Source organism: Thermobia domestica, chromosome 1, assembly GCF_964235325.1.
Source record: "Thermobia domestica chromosome 1, izTheDome1.hap1.1, whole genome shotgun sequence".
Classification (NCBI taxonomy): Eukaryota; Metazoa; Arthropoda; class Insecta; order Zygentoma; family Lepismatidae; genus Thermobia; species Thermobia domestica.
Genome location: NC_137454.1, coordinates 71,716,270 through 71,735,174, shown reverse-complemented (window position 1 = coordinate 71,735,174; position 18,905 = coordinate 71,716,270). Strand labels below are relative to the sequence as shown.

At 36.4% G+C, this 18,905-nt stretch overlaps 1 protein-coding gene across 2 annotated transcripts in view; it reads right to left on the bottom strand.

The window, feature by feature from the left end:
* Positions 1-361, bottom strand: part of puml (pummelig) — a 78,403-nt gene extending 78,042 nt beyond the window's left edge. The window contains exon 1 of one of the 2 annotated variants that reach the window (XM_081758783.1): positions 166-361. Coding sequence is in view for 1 of the 2 variants with exons in the window: in XM_081758774.1 (XP_081614900.1) it covers positions 50-90 (41 nt within the window). In the remaining variant the exon portion in view is untranslated. Of the gene's footprint in view, positions 1-49 lie in introns of both variants that reach the window. The other variant, XM_081758774.1, reaches the window with a different exon arrangement.
* Positions 362-18,905: the final 18,544 nt, after the last annotated feature.

The window sequence follows — 18,905 nt, the reverse complement described above, 5'->3', positions numbered from 1 at the left end:
GTTCTTAAACAAATTTGAAACCATATCCGAAAGTTTTAAGTGTTAATACCTTTCACTGTCAGCATTATTTTCCGCCATTGATCTCGTCATTCCACCAATTTCAACAACACTATCTGTCACACTGACTGACTACTCAAAACTTCCTCCTTTGAAATATGTACTCACACTATCTCCTCGACTCGTTCATCATTTTCTACACTCAGATTACTAACAGACACAATGTTGCGTTATAATCTATCTTCACTACATCATTTATTACGTCCGAATACTTCTAGCAGCCGACACAAGGTTACACAACAGCAGATCGCTAAACGTTGTAACGCGTGAGTTGATTGGTGAAGTTAGATTACGTCAGATATGATGTACAAACAATAAGGGGTTCCAACCGCGCATAAATATGGTTGCATCAAGATAATTTCAAATCTTATCTTCATGCTGCACAACGGAAGTTCACTGAAGTTTAAAATAGTAACATCAAATATAGGTGTGCAGTCCTCAATGTAAAATGGAGCTCTGATCCCAGTGTTGCCACAGTCCTAGCTCTGGAGTGGGCTGAAAAATAGTACCAAATTGAAACAAAAAGGGCTGCATTCATTAATTTATACCATCGGGGATAACAGTGTCGGAGAACGTCCACTTTCAGAAAATATCTGTGGCGTCCCCCACTTCTAAAAAATTACAATGGCCAAAGATAGGAACGGCGTGAGGTCATGCATCCTCCTACTTTTTCAGGTCCACTTTTACCCCTGCATGGCTCTATAACATGAAAGTAACAGAGGTAAAGTTCTATAACACTACCCCGTTTTCGAAGAGTTTAAATGAAGAAAGTATTTTTCTTAATTAATTTTTCACCACACTGCTTCTTTCTCGTCTCCTTCATGCGCGGCTCGGATGCGCTCATCTTATGTCATTTGTTTTCCGGTATAGTTCGAATAACGAATTTTCTACACAAAGTTCGTAGCGTTATGATGCTACAGAAATGAGTGTTTAACAGCATTTTTTAAGAGTTCAACGCACAGTATGAGTAACGTGAGATATAGGAAAAGTCTTACTGGCACTTTTAAAACGTGACAAGTATTTGATAAATGGTGCTGAATTTGGTAGAATTGTACCAACTTTTTCACAAAAGGGGCTGAAAATGCCTGCGTGGTACCAATGGGCCGATGAATGACAAAAAGGGCTGAATTTAGTACAATTGTACCAAGTGTTGCAACACTGTCTGATCCCCGAATGATATCCCTCCCCTAGAAGTGCAGTCAGGAGGGATGACCCGACTCAACACACACACCCTTAGTACAGGAATACCGAAAATGGCTCACCCCCTTAGTACAGGAATAGGTCTAACACTTAACTATAATATAGCCAAACCCAAACTATCACTTAACTCAGTATGATGTGCTTATTCCGTGGAAACTCGATTTAGGGATCGTTCAACAACTTTGTAGCCCCCTGATCCAAAAACTAATTATTGGCCAAGATCGAAATCTTTTGATGATTTTGTTTTTGAATTATTCCTAATATTCTTGGCCAAGGTGGCAATCTTTTGATCCATTTCTTTTATCATTCCTAAAAGTCTTGTTTCAGTAATTTTTTTTTCAAAACCAAAGCAAAACTCAGTCAACAAGAGAAAGACCCAAGCAATTAGAAGAGCGTACAGAAGGTTTTTTTTTTTTTTTTTTTTTTTTTAAGAAGGAAACTTTTTCATCAGAGGCGCCATCTATTACTGAGCAAGGACGACACTTCCCTTAGTTTGAGATATTAGCAACATTCAGAAATGATTTTGCATGTGATTACGTCGTACTAAGCATGTTATCCACGACATTGATGCCTATATCGATGCTATCCGTTTCTGAAGGGCTGTCCAAACATGTTATCAGAAAATAATGTAAGAGATAATATTAAACATTTCTCTGTGTTAACTTTTTTCTCATAACGTATTTGTACAACCCTGAGAAAAAGTCGTGGTTTCCCTCTTCCGATAAAAATTGTGGATATCATCACAAACATTCTTCTGAATACAAAATTATAATAATCATGTGTTAGCCAAATCTTTAGGACGGCATGTGTTAGTCACATGTAAAATTGTTTCTGAATATGGCTTAGGCGCTTACTTAGGAATTCGTTTCGGGAGGGGTCCAAAGCTTTGGACAAAGGAAGTAATTCAATATGATGATAAATTTTATTAAAGTTTGTAACATCATCCCTAAAATTATATTAAATTACAGAAAAGTCAGGATTTCGGAAGAGTCCAGACACTCAGGACACAGCCCCTGAATATGTTTCTAATATGGCCAGTACTGTTTAAACACTGCAACTCAAGTGGTAGAGCGTTGGCTTCGCTTTGCCTTTGGGAGGTCGTGGGTTCGATTCCCGCTGCCGACCATCCTGACTGGGGCTTTCCATTGTTTCCCTCAGTCCTGCCAGACAAATGCCGGGATGGTACCTACTAAAACAGGTCCTGGCCGATACCTTTCCAAGTCATTTCCATTGTTGTTGTTGTTGTTAGATATCCAGTATAAAATGGCCTCTGAGCTGTATCTGGTGATTGTTAAATTAAAAAATAAATAAAAACAGAAATACATTAATGAAAAATTCTTATCGGTGAAGAATCTTGCTCTTCCCTCTTCACCCGCCTCCTTTCCCGAGCAATGTTGAAATGGTGCTGTTAAAAAAAAAAAAAAACATACAATGCGGTGCAAAATTCCGCTGTGGTGTCGTTTTTGCGACAGTTTGTAACTCGGAAATGACGCTCAATTGAACAAAATGTCACATAAACTTGCTTGTTTGTTTCAATCTATAGATTCTTCTCCCAAGCGTTGTAAATGGAATTTTGCACCACCTTGTATATTGCTTACGGGATACATCACTGGAATAGATGCTATCAGCTTTGTCCAGAGCAATTAAGTTGGACAATGACGCGTCTGGGGCCTGAACAATAAAATCGAGTCATAAAATTGCAAATTTTAAAGAGTATATTGACGATACGCGTAATAAAGTGGTGTAAATGCAATTTCACGTAAGGGGAAACGTAAAATCCATGTGTTTCTCTTCTCATTTTGAATTTCAATATATAAGTTCAATTTCTTGTTTCAACCTATCGTGAGTGAATTCTGTTAACGCGATTTAATGACAACTTTTTAAAGGATTTAAGATTTAGATTTCTGGACTTTCGGCGTCTAAGGCCATTTAGCCCGTCACATTTTGGAGGATGACGTCCCTCAGCGAGCAAGGAGGAAAGAATTGGGAAAGGAAGTTAGAGTAGGTACCACCCCGGCATTTGCCTGGTGTGAATGAGGAAAACCCAGGAAACCTTATTCAGGGTGGCTGGCCTGAAAAAGCTTTTACACTTTTTCGACCGAGCAGCCCCACCGGGAATCCAACCCGGGACCGCTCGCACCGAAGGCTTGAGCTTTAGCGACTACACTACGCGGGGACACATGACAACTTTTTGTTTCAGTACTATATACTACGTAACTCTCACAAATTGTCTGTTTTGGTGTTTTCTGCATGCTCTTCCACTTTATACGATTATTTATTTATTTATTTATTTATTTATTTATTTATTTATTTATTTATTTTACTACCCATTAAATCGCATATTTTCGCAGAGTAACTCTGATAATTACTACTTCATTGGTTGGCACTACTGCCCATTGTCAAAATTGCATATCGTAGTTATTCAGCACAATCGGCAAAAAAAATCAAGAAAACGAAAAAAGAAAAAAGAAAGAAAAGAATTTTGTGGTTACCCGCGTGATTTTGTGAGTCACTCAAAAACACGGCATGTTCCACTTAAAATGTATATGAAACATAAATATTGGAATATTCTAACTTCGTTCATTGGCACATTCCGTACACCGTCAGATGAGAAAAAATTCTCCTTACGTGTGTTTACGCAGTGTATACGTATGTACTGGATACACCTACCGTATGAATATATACTAGGGATGGCAAAATTTTTGAAAAAATACTTTTTCGAAAACGAAAAATGAAAAACGGAATTTTTCTTTCGAAAAAACGAAAAAAAATCGAAAAACCAAAAACGATTTTTTTAAACAAAAATTTTTCGAAAGAACGAAAAACGAAAAATTTTTCGGAAAAACGAACAATTTTTCGGAGAAACGAAAAACTAATTTTAAAAAAACGGAAACGAATTTGTCGAGAAACATAATTTTCGTAAAACAAACAGCTCATTTCGCTTGTTAGGACTTCCAAACTACAGTATACTATGCATACGTACAGGAAGTCTTATAGAACGGCTATGTTCATCTGTCTGTCTGTCCATCCGTTCGTCTGTCGGCTGGCATTAGAGCAAGAGCGTTAAGAAATAGGGAGAAGCATACATAGTTTTGCAACACGAATAGATTCATCTAATCCTTTTGACTTTTATTTAATCCGGAAGTGGTAGAGATCTATCGCTTTCTGTTACATTGTTGATCCCACAACAGGCCCGTAGCCAGCCCAAAAATTTAGGGGGGAGGCCGGCTGAAGTTAGAGGGGGGCCGATTTAACCATATTATAGTTCATCACCATATTATAGTTTATTTGCAAGCCTACCGTTAAAATTTTATTGAGGCCAGTGAAAATTTAGGGGGGCGGCCCCCTAGACCCCCCTGGATACGGGCCTGTCCCACAGAACAGGCCTGGACTGGCTACGTCGAGGGCCCCTGCTGCTGATAGCTGCTTGTACCCCCCAAACTGTTTGTAACGTCATTTTACATTTATATTGTAAATCACTGTTAGGAATATGTAAATGAGCTAGTAACTTTCTGTGATGATCCGTTTCCGTACTACCATTAAAACCAGACTCATAACCAAAGTTTAAAATGTTATATATAAAATGTGGTTTTCTTACATAATAAAGAAATCGTACACATGTAAAATATAAAGGCGTTTAATCTGAAGTTGGGTGTCCGTTTTCGCCACGTTTTTCTGCTGTCATCTCCTTTCCACATTTTCTGCAATTTGTTATTAGGTTCATTAATCCGTGCTCTTCACAAACTTTTAAAAGATTTTGCTCGTTATCAACGTTAAAACTATTAGTTCACTGTCCTTGTACATTCACCATGTTGATAACATAAATACATAAATGCTCGTTTCTTTTCCACAATGCAACTGTTCGGTTACCTTGCGCCAAGTAGTTACCTCCGCTCGCCGAATAGTTCTATGTTTGTAACCATGGGCGGCGATTAGGGGGGGCAAAGGGGGGCAGTTGCCCCCCCACTTTTCTGAAATGGCCTATTAATGTATATAGTTCCAACCAGGGAAATTCGTATATTAACATTGATATACAAATATTCAGATCATGTCTTGCCCCCCCACTTTTAACGTCCAATCGCCGCCACTGTTTGTAACCGTTTATATATAACAAATACAGATATTTTTCGAGATCCTTATATATTATCAAGCACACAAACGATCAAATTATCCATATTTTCCCTGTAAATTTTTTAAAAATTGCTGGAAACGGACGTCCAACTTTTCAAATAATCGATAAGTTGTGTTCTTCTTCCTACTCCTCATTTTCCTTCCATCTCATCCTCTATGGCGGTATGAAGAAGTTTATTTCTTCACAAGATGTGGCAGATCCAGTTTGGGCTTCTACGAAGTATATTGGTTAAGGGCGTCCTCTCCTCTCCTATCCGTTTTAAAACACCCTCGTTTGTTACTTTCTTTGTATATTTTACCTTCTCCATCTTTCTTCAACACCACATTTTGAAGCTTCTTAAGTTCTCTAACTTCCATAATGTCCAAATCTCTAAATCATACAATCCCATATTCCATATGTAACATTTGACTGGCTTCTTCCTTAGTCCAGTGTTAAGCCTGCTAGTTAGGAGTGATCGTTTCTTGTTGAATGCCTCTTTTGCTACAACAAATCTTGACTTGATCTCTTTAGTGCAGTAATCGTCTCTCGTCAAAATACTTCCTAAATATTTGAAATGATAGATCTCTTCAAGCTCTCTTTGTTCTACTCTGGTTCTTAAGGGCTTGTTTTCACGGAATATTCTCATGACTTTTGACTTTCCGATGTTGATTTCTATTCCATATTATTTCCCAGTGTCAACCATTTTGTTCATCATTTCCTGTACTACTTCTTAGGTCGTAGCCTAGTAGTTGTTGGGACTGTTTCTATCCAACGTGTGTGGCCGTAGAAACAAAGGATTGGACATAAATACCTTTGTATTCGAAATAATAGACCATTATCTAACTCTCACATAATTTTCATCCTTGTGTCATTAAAAGAAAAGAAGATATTGAGAGTTGAAACTGATAGATAGCTGTTGGACAATACTTTAACCGTTGGAAGTCAAAAAAGAGCATTTTGAACATGTCACATAACTTAGTTACATGTATTTAGAAACAAGGTAAATGTCGATAATACATAATTGTTAAAAGGACAGAGAATGGTAGCTAACTGGTGGGAGGCTGAGAAAATGTAAGAGAATTCTTTGACGGCATGTAAAGAAAAGAAAAGACAGCCAGATGTTTCTATGTGGGTGTTCCATAAAATTGGAGGGCGAAGTGTAATGTCCTTTTTCGAGTATAGGACCGCTTTTAATTGGCGTGTGAATTGTTACGCATTTTTTAAAACAAACTTGCCACCTAGTGGCAGAGGAAGAATGTCCATTGTTACCTGAGTTTGAAAGGGGAAAAAGAATGAATGAAATCTTTAGTAAGGCAACTTTCCCTTTTTTTTTTTTTTTTTTTTTTTTTTGCTTTTGGAAGAAGACTTGAAAGAAGATTTCTTTAAGATATTTTTGCATAAATAATTTTATTTTTTAAAAACTAGATTAATGAATTAATTATTTATGAATATTAATGAACTGGTAATGAAAGGGGTTAGAAAGAATGATTTTTCTTGTTTTTCATATATTTTAGAGGTATATTGGTATATATATATATATATATATATATATATATATATATATATATATATATATATATATATATATATAGTATAGAGTAGTACATATTGCAAATAAATGTATCAGAAATTGTGGGAGGAAATGGCCGCAACTCTAAGAAACGTATTTTATGTATTCATATGGTATTTTCAGTAGCTGATATGGGATTTTAGCATAGAATGTCGTCTTTTGGATACTGTATGGGTCTAATGGTGTACGAAGTTTAGATGAATGACAAATTACATGTATATATGAATATATGTATGTATGAATATATGATTAGTTTGTGAATGGATGCATGTATGTATGTATATTGGTTCTGATATTTGGACATGAATATATGTAGCATATTGTAGACATATTCCGCCTTATGCAGAGTCGTTTTGACGTTATGATTAGAATCATACTAAAAGCCTGACTACTGCAGGGAACATATGTTAGTCGAACTCTTTAGAATGCCACTAATCACGCATCACAACGACTCTGCATAAGGCCCATTATCTTTTGTTTCCATGTAAGTGTTTTAAACATGTATTGTTGGGTTGCATAGCTTTAGGCGCTATGGTAGTAGTATGGATACCTTGTACTCCCATGCGCAAAAAAAATTGCGCGTATACTATAACTCACGATTTTCCGTATTTATTCCTTTTTCCTTACGTTTATGGGTAAAATTGAGTTATTAGTATGTGGAGATAATAGAGAGCATTCCATCTAAGGAGATATTTCCAAAAAATATAATAAAATAATAAAAATATAAACAAAAAACAAAATTATGCTCGGTTTTGTGTATACTGGCAACGATGATTTCTAGGGATTTTTTCAGTAGCACAGCACGATTGCGGAGGGAATTCAGTAGGGGAGTCGAGGAGATGGATCAAGGAACTGGATACTGGACTAAAATGTTGCATTTATTGGTTAAAACCTAGTGTGTAGATTGCTGCCAAATATAAATTAACTTCTGTAACTAAGATGTCGTACGAAACTATAGAATTAAACAGAAAAACTCTTATGTTAAGGTTCGAAGCGATACGCACCATGGTTATGAAGATTATTTCTTAAGAAAAAAGAACAAACACAACGTAGCCTCTGTGGTTAGGTGGATAGAGTGGCGGACTCGTAGTTATTTTATTACTTTGACACCACATCGAATCCCATCTTATCCCATTCTTTTTTTTTTTTTTTTTTTTTTTTTTTTACAAAACATAATTTTCATGTTAATAAGAACCGAAGCAATATACTAAGGACAACTTATTGATATCCAGGATTACAGTATTATAGGTAATAGCTATAGTTTTCAGTTAATGTTGTTGTATAGCTTCTCTCACCCTGTTTTCTTGGGAAAATAACAATTTTGTCTCCAACAAAATGTAAAGGATATATACGGACAGAAAAAGACATCTTAGTATCAAACGTGATTTATCGTGATGAAATGGACTAGTTTGCCATTATTAAAAAAAACTAAAGTAAATTACTGAAGTTGACTTCCCTTTAGCTTTTAGCTAAAAGAAAAATATTTTTTTCTTTATAAGACTATACTTTATGAGGCAAGGTGTGTGATCATACCCACAAATTTAGCTAGGGAGTGAAAGATAATCGTTTATACAAACATTTTACAGGTTTAGGTGCGTGAAACACCAATACACCATGGTCTCGCTTATCCGACCATCCTTTGTTACACATACCGTATGATCCGATATATCATTGCAGAAAGCACCAATCGGCAAGAAGAACTGCAAGTTGTGGTCTTAATCTATTTTTCATGCTTTGGAGTATATCGCCTAGCGCGCCCGTCTACACCTTGACTCATACATCTATCATTCAGTGCAGACACGTATCCAGGTTTTCTATTCGGAGGGGGCCCAACACGAATCCTCGTAAGCACGTAATTCTAATGTTTTAAAAATATCAATATCATTAATAATAATAATAATAATAATAATAATAATAATAATAATAATAATAATAATAATAATAATAATAATAATAATAATAATAATAATACAGTTCTGTATTTCTCTTAAACTTTTTCCTACTTTTCATTTATAAACCGGTTTACTTTGGAAACTGCATTATAGCACAAACAAAATGAAACATATTTTCGAGAGAAATGTAACTAAAGAAAACTGTCTGCTACGTATATCACATAACAAAAATAGCAAGAAGACATTGAGTGTATCGTTCTAATATATTAAAGTTAAAAACAGAACGGAAACAAAATGTTAATCCTATTTAATTCCTGTTCTTTAATTCCAAATGGTATAATGGCATTATGGTATGTTCTTAGAATTATAACAAGACAGCACATTGCCCAAAGTTTGGACACTGACTATTAGTAAACTGATATAAAAGAATCTCAAAAGGGTAAAAGCATGTTTATTAAAAAGTGCTTGAGTTTCGGAGGGGGACAGCCCTCAGGCCCTCACGCTGGATACGTCCCTGATTCAGTGCAGTGCAGTTATTTGTTATAAAACATTATTATTAGATGTGTAATATGTAAAATTATATCATAAGTTTTACTTTTAACAGGTCTTTTCTTAACACATCCATATTATCCAGCGTTCTGCCTGCCTGTTTATGTCGGATAAGCGAAATTCTACTGTATTTCCAAATCTAGCATATACATGAACTAGAATTGTATTGTCCTAGAACAGACAATAGTGTGAAATGCTTATATTAAAAGGTTGGAATAAAAAATAAATAAATACTGTTTTGGTAGTGTGAGAACAAATTAAAAACAATTCAATATATTTCCTAGGTATTACAGATGGTGATCAGAAAAATGGAAACACCTGTAGTTGGCAACAAGTCAGATGTATGGGTTGGCAGTGGTGTCGTGGCGCCCGCAGCGCCGGACCGCTGGTGGTGGTGTGTTAGGTCGATCTCCATACTACCTCAGGCGCAGTGGAACAGCAGTGTCCAGTGGCTGCAGCAGACGGAGGTAGTGTAAAATGGGAGACCTCTCAAAGAGTTTCAAAGAGGGTAAATTGTTGGTGCGCGGTTATGTGGAGTGAGTGTGACGCCAGTGGCTACTGTGTAGGTGTGTCGTGTGGGACAGTGTCGAAGGTGATGACGGCCTACACAACACACGGGAAAACCACATCGGGGAAGCGGAACAGTGGGCGGAAGAAAATCATGAATGACAGGTCACGCCGGGTATTAAAGCGCATTGTCACGCAGAACCATCGTGCCACTGCGGAGCAAGTGACGGAGGAACTCAAGCAGCACCTCCCCCACCCTGTTTCGACAATCACAGTCCGCCGCGAATTACATGACATGAACTTACGGGGTCGTGTTGCACGGGCCAAACCGCTCATCAGGGACTATAACGCTTTTGCACGCCGCAAATGGTGCCGTGACCATGCAACTTGGACCGTTGAGAACTGGAAACGTGTGATATGGTCGGATGAGTCATCCTTCACCCTATTCCCAACCACGGGCCGTGTTTATGTGTGGAGAACGCCCAAAGAAGCTTATGATCTGCAGTGTCTCCGCCCAACTGTGAAACATGGCGGCGGCTCGGTGATGCTGTGGGCCGCCATATCATGGTTTTCATTGGGTCCTGTGGTCACACTTAGCGGACGAATCACTGCCAACGATTATATCGCAATTTAGGAGACCACTTGCATCCTATGGTCCGGATGTTGTTCCCGGACAATGACGCCATCTTCCAGGTGATAATGCACCAATTCACACAGCTGGCGTTGTTGCAGCGTGGTTTGAGGAACATCGGGATGAAGTTCAACACCTCCCCTGGCCCGCCCAATCCCCAGATCTCAACATAATTGAGCATCTGTGGTCCGTCTTGGAAACACGACTCCGGCGACGATTTCCACCTCCATCCTCTATCATAGCATTAGCCGATGCCCTGCACGAGGAATGGTGTAAAATTCCACTTGCTACCATTCACGACTTCTATGCCTCCATCCCACGTCGCATCAAGGCTGTTCTGAAGGCGAAAGGTGGCCCGACACCATATTAATCTGGTAAGTTGCAATTTCGTTCAGGTGTTTCCATTTTTCTGATCACCATCTGTAGATTACCATCTTATTGTGTCGATATGTATTCTTTTTTTAAACATAGTTTTAAAAGTCATAACATTCTCAATATTCCTAAGGAAATCGAAAGAAAAACTCCTATGTGCCTCTTGTGGCAAAGCGGCTTAAGTGCGTGGTCTGAAACGTTAAGGTATAGATAGAGTACCCGTACTTCAAAAATGCAAATCCGGGACGCTACTAAATTACGAGAATCTTTAAAATGCTTACAATTGAAAGAAGTGTTGAATACTAATTTACTTTTCTCCATTAGATAGAGTTGTTCAAGCATTACGTTATCACATTTTTATTCCTTTCACTAGACCTTCTTCCAAGGGCGCCGATTTCTCTGTATTTTTTTTCTGGGAGAGCATTCAAATGCAGACGATATATATTAGGATTTTAAGGCAAATTGCATTCAAATTATGCCAAATATTGTATATTCATAAATACAAAGGGGGTCTACATGAGCTTTGGGGGGCCCGGCCCCCTAGGATCGGCGCCCTTGCCTTCTTCCTAGTTAAGCAAACGTAAGCAGATGATTTACTCCCTTCCCCTGGTAAGCAAAATTTTTTTTTTGTTTCTCAAGATTTGTTGTGTTTCGTGAAATAACAGCAGGAATTTCCAGATTACTTAACCATCTAAATGAATGTTTTCACTTAGAGCCATCTCGTCGATTCGCTTTGCCTAGGACTAAAATAAATTAAGGGTCAATAATGAAAGAGACATGTGGATCGAAGATCTTTCTTTGTTCGAACTTTGATTTTTTCAAATCCATGATGGGAAATTATATTATGTATACAATTTTCGAAATTAATAGTATACAATCGTAAAAATATCTTACAAAACGATGGTTTATTGCAAAATACTTTGACTCAAAGAATAAATTACAAGTAATAAACTTGTTTCTTTTCCTGAAGAGTCTAAGTCTTGAATGAGACAGAGGCTCTTCAGCGTAGTGCTTGGAAAGATTGCCTCACTTGTTCTACCTTCCCGTGACGCAGCCTTGATTCGACTTGATCCTAAACGGATTATTCAGAAGTCGAAGTCGGAAGATGTTTCCCATTTTTCCCATCTTGGTCGATTACAATCTGCCTCACTTGTGAGGGGACAACCCAATGCCGTAAGCGTCGGTGGACTACCGATAGGCAACTAGCGACATGTCCCCAAAAATTTGTGGTCCCGCAGCCAAAAATTGGTCCCACTTCCGCAATTCCGCAACTAAATTCATACAATTATACGCACCCATCTCAAGATTTTTCACTTCATGATGTAAAGGCAGGAGTTACTCTTGACCCCCGGAGCTCAAGTATTGTCCTTATAATAACAATTCGTCAGGGAAAAGTAATATATAATAATAACCGCATGCACATGACTGGCGATAGTTCGTGTTGGTCCCTTTGCGATTCTCCGTGACAAATCAAAGGAGCGGGGATCAAAATGAAGTCCTCGCTGTTACGTGGTGGTAACTTCAATATCCCCGATTCTAGATATCTGCTTCGACTCGACGAATCCCTGCCACTAGTGGCACACTAGCGGCAATCCTTCGACGCGTCGCTATATTGACGATCGCCATTTACCAGCAAGTGGGCCACTAGGTGTTGGCGACGTTTACGGCATGGAGAAGCTAATAAACAAACCAATAAATAAATCTAAAACCTTATAAAAATGTTTTCCCAAAATTTACATCTAGCAAAATCATTTGTTGGTATTCCAGAACTGGAAATTCACCTGTATTCATAATTTACTTCTATCGTAGTTTTGATATGAGAATGATGTGTCTGAAACTGTAACACAGGTCATTAAGACTTTTTTTTTTTTTTTTTTTGCTTTAGTCAGATTTAGCAGTTTTACTTAGCAGTTAGTCAATTTGGATGTGTGATTTTAGAGTTTTAGAGATTTCCTTAAATTTTTCATTTCTACAACAGTTGGCAACTAACACCATTAACGTATCTCTTTCGATATTTCCATAGGCAATGGCTTGGTCACTCCCAGTATATTTCATACAATGAACTACGGTGTCTTACTACATTTAATATCCAACAACTCTGTACATTTTCTCTTAAATCTGCAAACTTTCTACTAGGTTAAAACTGAGTATTTTCTATTTTCTTCCTTTCTTGCTAAAACGAAAGTGTTCTTTAGACAACCTGAAATGATGACTCTATATTACATTATGTTGCATAGGGCATTTTATGTAGCATATCATTTGACAGTTGGACACTTTCTTCGTATATTGAAAGCAACAGGGATTAAGTCCTTCTACACTTACATGAGAAGTAAACAAACTCTTTTTAATTCGTGGAATTGTGCCAATGCACTAGGTCCAGAGAGTTTTTAATTTAAGATTATTATTATTATTATTATTATTATTATTATTATTATTATTATTATTATTATTATTATTATTATTATTATTATTATTATTATTATTATTTTATTGACTTAGGTTTTCCTGAATATTAAGCAATATTTCACAAAAAGCTGGTATCTTTAAACAAATGTGTTCGATATCAAGTTTTCATAAAGTAGTCACTCTCTCCTATAAATAATTTCAGAGGGGCCGCGGTGGCTCAGTGATAAAGCGTTCACCTTTGGTGCATGGGATCCTTGGTTCGACCCCAGCTCGCACCAAGTGAATTTTGTGGTGGACAAACACGATGTGCATGGGTTTTCTCGGGGTTCTCCCGTTTTCTCCCACTTTCTTCATTCCACCATTTCATTCATTTCTCATCATCACCGTGTTCTTTAGCCTAGTCGGTATAACCGTGGGTCGTAAAACTTAAAGATTTGATCTCAAATAATTCCAACCCAAACAGTTGCAGGAAGTATGTCATTTCGAATAAAACAAACTACTCTATAAAATTCTGAGTATTATTATTTTTTAAATATACAATTCTAGCGGACCTTATTTCTAAATCGAAGGGTAAGAAGACTAAATTCACTCTTATTATTATAGATTAATTTCAATTGAAGCAGTTAAAATAGTTGGGGAAAAATTAGAAAGCCATACCCTATATTCCAGTATGCCACAACCGGATAACAGGCACACTGGCGTGCCCAGCAAATTACAAGAATATTTGTCGAGTTTATTTTATTTATTATTATCAACGATTCTCCCATGGATCAGCTGTCTGTATACAGTTAAACAAACAAGTATCACGTTGAGGGAATGAGTGTAATTATTTACTTTAATAGTAATAGAAATGTATATTTTCTTGTATTTTCTACCGGGAATAACTGCATCCGGTCTAGAAAGCTGGGGCTAACAACGAAGGAACCCGATGTGCCAAACACACACCACTCTATAGTCATGAGTGCCACAAGTCCTTTTCTACGTCTTGGCACCCTAAAGGTTGTTGCCTTCAAAGAGAGAGAGAGAGAAATAACTTAAATCTATTGCACTTCCATGCTTAAATAAATACATTATGTAAATAACTGTTTCGTTTTGTTTATTATTATTATTATTATTATTATTATTATTATTATTATTATTATTATTATTATTATTATTATTATTATTATTATTATTATTATTATTATTATTATAAATTTCTTAGGAAGTTGACTGCCATATGTATGCACACTGCTCTCCCGTGCAGCGCCTCGTATATGATTTTCCATACATAAACTATATATTCCAAGTTTGTTGTGTTCGTTCTATAGGTGTGTTTGTAATTAGATGCATATGGCGTAGAAGTCAAAATTTAATGCCCACGCTACGTATATGCAAAACCATAGACAAAGAAATTTATGAACAAAGACATTTATGGCAAAAATAAAGAATTACTGGCGGATTGTTGCCCGTTGTGCACAGGTATTAACGGTTAACAGTGTTAAATTTAAACACATAGTTTTAATTAAGCACGAATTTAACTTATAGAGTACAGTGCGGAAAGGCTGGGGAGTTTGCTAGGATCGTTACAATATCGAACCCCGTAAAATGTACTGCAAACCTGTCCGCAAGCCCCCCGTAATGTTCAACAGATGTTGTGTATTAATGCTCATTTCAATGCAAACCTATATAAACCTACGCACTTCAATACTCAACGAAGGTGCACAGACTATTCATGAGTTCCAGTATTAAACTCTCTCACCCAATGTATTCTCCTAACATGTCTCCCAGCGATTACAATATTTTTTGGTATCTCAATCACTTCCTAGTAGGATAGCTTTAACTAGAGACCACTGATTAACCTGGTATTGGATGTTTCACGTTCTTACCTTTGGAGTTGACAGTCAAGGGTTGGACTTTTACACGCAAATATCTAATATTAACAACGTTTCTTCTAGAATTTCGTAATATTGTATTATTTCTTTGTATTATTCATTAGCTTGGTTAGACTTGTTTAAACACTTTTCTCTTTGCACCTATTCATTAACGTTGGATAAAAATACACTAGCTCTCACCGGGAATCAAATCCAGAACCAATGCACTTGAACCATTTGGCCACAGCAAGGCACATTTAAAAAGAAGTTTCGATTTTCTTAGGAAAATTGTGATTGAGTGTAACATTTAAAAATATATTTAAGAATGGGTACGGATGAAACGCACTGAATTTTCTCGCTCGAATTTCTTAAACTGACTCGTGTTAGGCTGCAGCTATTACTGAAACATTTATTTGGGAAATGCGAATAAAATAATGTGTTTTAGAAAACTTTGTTCGAAGCAACTTACGTCCAAAAGTAAAGTACCCATTCGTCATATTTCTGTTAGAGATAACTTATGCCATACATTAGAATTATTAAGGAGAAAATTGTATGTGAACTATGAGCAAAAGCGTCTGAGTACTTTCTGAGAAAATCGTTAAAAAAAGTCATCCCCAAGAATAAAATATCCCTTGTATATCTTTTCAGGACAAACGAGTTATGCTATTTATGAAATACGAACAAAATTGCTAGATTAATTATCGACAAAATCGTAGGGTAAAACTTGCTCCGAAAAGTAATATACCACTTCTAGCTTTTTAGGATGATGAAATTATACCATATCGTTAGGTTATTTATGTAACATTTATTTATGAAATATGAACAAAATTGGGTCAGGCGTTAATGGGAAAATCGTCGAAGAGTAGGCTAAACTACCTCTTCTGAATGTTTACAGGACGAACGAGTTGTGTCATATTGTCAGGTTATTAATGATACATTTATTTATAAAATGTGATTGAGAAAATTGTTCAAAAAAATGCATCCCATACAGTAAATTACACCTTACGTATTTTTTCAGAGCAATGATTCATACTATATTTGTAAAAATACAAACAAAATCTTTACAGCCGTTTTTGAGACAATTTAATGATTTTAAATTTTCATCCTTCAGTAAACTACCCTTATTTTTAGGTGTCGGAGGATATAGAATTCGAAACAATAGTGTTATAAACACAAATCTCCGGGTGTAGATGAAATTCCGGCTGAGTTAATTTTAGCTGGAGGCGAAAAATTGTGGAACAAGATACACAAACTCATTCTCCTTATATGGAACAAGGAAGAATTGCCACAAGAGTGGAAAGAATCAATCATTGTTCCAATTTACTAGAAAGGCGACAAAACTGACTGTAATAATTATCGAGGCATTTCTCTTCTATCAACATCCTATAAAATCCTTTCAAATATTCTGTTAGCAAGACTGACCCCATACGCAGATGAAATTATTGGAGATTATCAGTGCGGATTTAGACGAAATCGATCAACTATCGACCAAATATTTACCATTCGCCAAATACTCGGAAAAAAGTGGGAATACAATACCCCGGTACATCAATTATTTATTGATTTTAGAAAGGCGTACGACTCGGTTAGGAGAGAAACATTATACAACGTTCTTACAGAACTTCGAATACCGAGAAAGCTAATTAGATTAATTAAAATATGTTTAAATGAATCCCAAAGTAAAGTCTGGGTAGGAAAATTTTTGTCCACGAGCTTTCACGTCGAAAATGGCCTGAAACAAGGAGATGCGTTGTCGCCATTATTATTTAACTTCGTTCTGGAATACGCTATAAGGAAAATCAAAGATAGCAACCAGGGCCTAGAGTTGAACGGTATTGACCAGTTTATGGCATATGCTGATGATGTAAATTTAATAGGGAATGATAGGAGAACAATAGAAAGAAATGCAGATAATTTATTAAACGCTTGCAGGGACATGGGCTTAGAAGTAAATGCAGAGAAAACTAAATACATGGAAGTGCGTCGGGACCGGAATACAGCAAATTATGAATGCGTTAAAATATTAAATAATACTTTTGATAAAGTGGATAGTTTCAAATATCTAGGATCAATATTAACAGACGAAAATCATATTCACGAAGAAATTAAATGTCGACTCAAAGCAGGGAATTCGTGTTACTATTCGGTTCAAAATCTCTTGTTGTCGCGAATTCTGTCGAGGAATTTGAAGCTTAAAATATTCAAAACGATTATTATGCCTGTTGTTCTGTATGGCTGCGAAACATGGTCACTTACTCTGAGGGAAAAGCATAGACTGAAAGTATTTGAGAACAAGATCCTGAGACGAATATTCGGACCCAAGAGGAACGGGAATGGGGAATGGCGGAAACTTCATAACGAGGAACTACACAATTTATGATCTACCCAACATTGTTAGGGTCGTCAAGTCTAGGAGGCTTAGGTGGGCGGGTCATGTAGCTAGAATGGAAGAAAGTAGAAATGCTTTCAAAGTCTTGACTGGAAGACCCATAGGAAAACGACCATTAGAAAGACCTAGGCGCAGATGGGAGGACAATATTAAGATGGATCTCGCAGAGATTAGAATACAAAGTAGAAACTGGATGCAATTAGCTAAGAATAGAAGTCAGTGGAGAGCTTTTGTGAACGCGGCATTGAACCTCCGGGTTCCATAGGCCATATAGTTAGTTAGTTTTTTTTAAAGTGTTATAAAAACTTCATGTCTAGAATTCGGTCCAGATACGTCGAACAGTATGGCCTCTATTTGAATACATGAAAAAGCGTGATGAACCGACAGACGAACAGATGGACAGACATCAAAATTACTTTTTCGATATGTGGGGGCGTGAAACTTGAATTCATTGAAATCTCGAATTCGATTTTTATCACTATTACTACAATTTCTTCTTTCGTCGCTCGAACGTGAAAACGAATGGGAATACAACGACACGTAAGGTGATAATTTGTAATTCCCAAAATTTAATGAGTTAAGTTTAATGTGTTGCCGTGCTAGAAAAAAAAGCTTATGCCTGTTTGTTATATCATTTTAATATCAGTTTTTCACGCTACTATATAATGTAGAAATATGGTATGATTATCGTTCATATTCATGCTATCTTTTGGAAATATTCGTGTTCCGCATACATAGATCTGTATAATTTAGCTTCGTTCAACGAAAACATTCCTTACACAGACTTATGATTGCATTTTGAAATCGTGATTTGTCGTCGTTAGAATTTAGTAAATATAAGCATAACACTCAAATTAGTTTTTGACTTTTACAGAAAACCAAATTTCTGTAAAAAAAAAAAGCCCAAAAGAAAAAACTGCGGCTGACTTAATCCCCACCCTCCTTGTGCAGTGCATAATAAAACGCAAGTGTTATATAAATTATCCCCTACTCTGATTCGTTGCCACTAGCGCAAATTATAAATAAAATTAAAAAAAAAATCATTCCTATAAATCAAAACGGCCATCTAATCAAAGTAAATAATTTTAAAAGAAATAAAAATTAAAAATAAAGTAATTGTTTTTAAGCACTCAGGTTGTTAAATATATAATTTGCTTGTAGTTTACTTATTGTATATTATTTGTTTAATCATAATACATAATACTCGTAATTTTAATCTCACGTTAAATTCTTAGCCGTAATCGCTCGTAACTTTACAGTGTATTATAAAGATTTAAAAATTATTTGTTTTAATTTGTTTTTTTTATTCATTATCTTTACGGCAAGCACTTTTCTCTTCCCCAATATCTTTTCAGCGGTCGGTGAAAA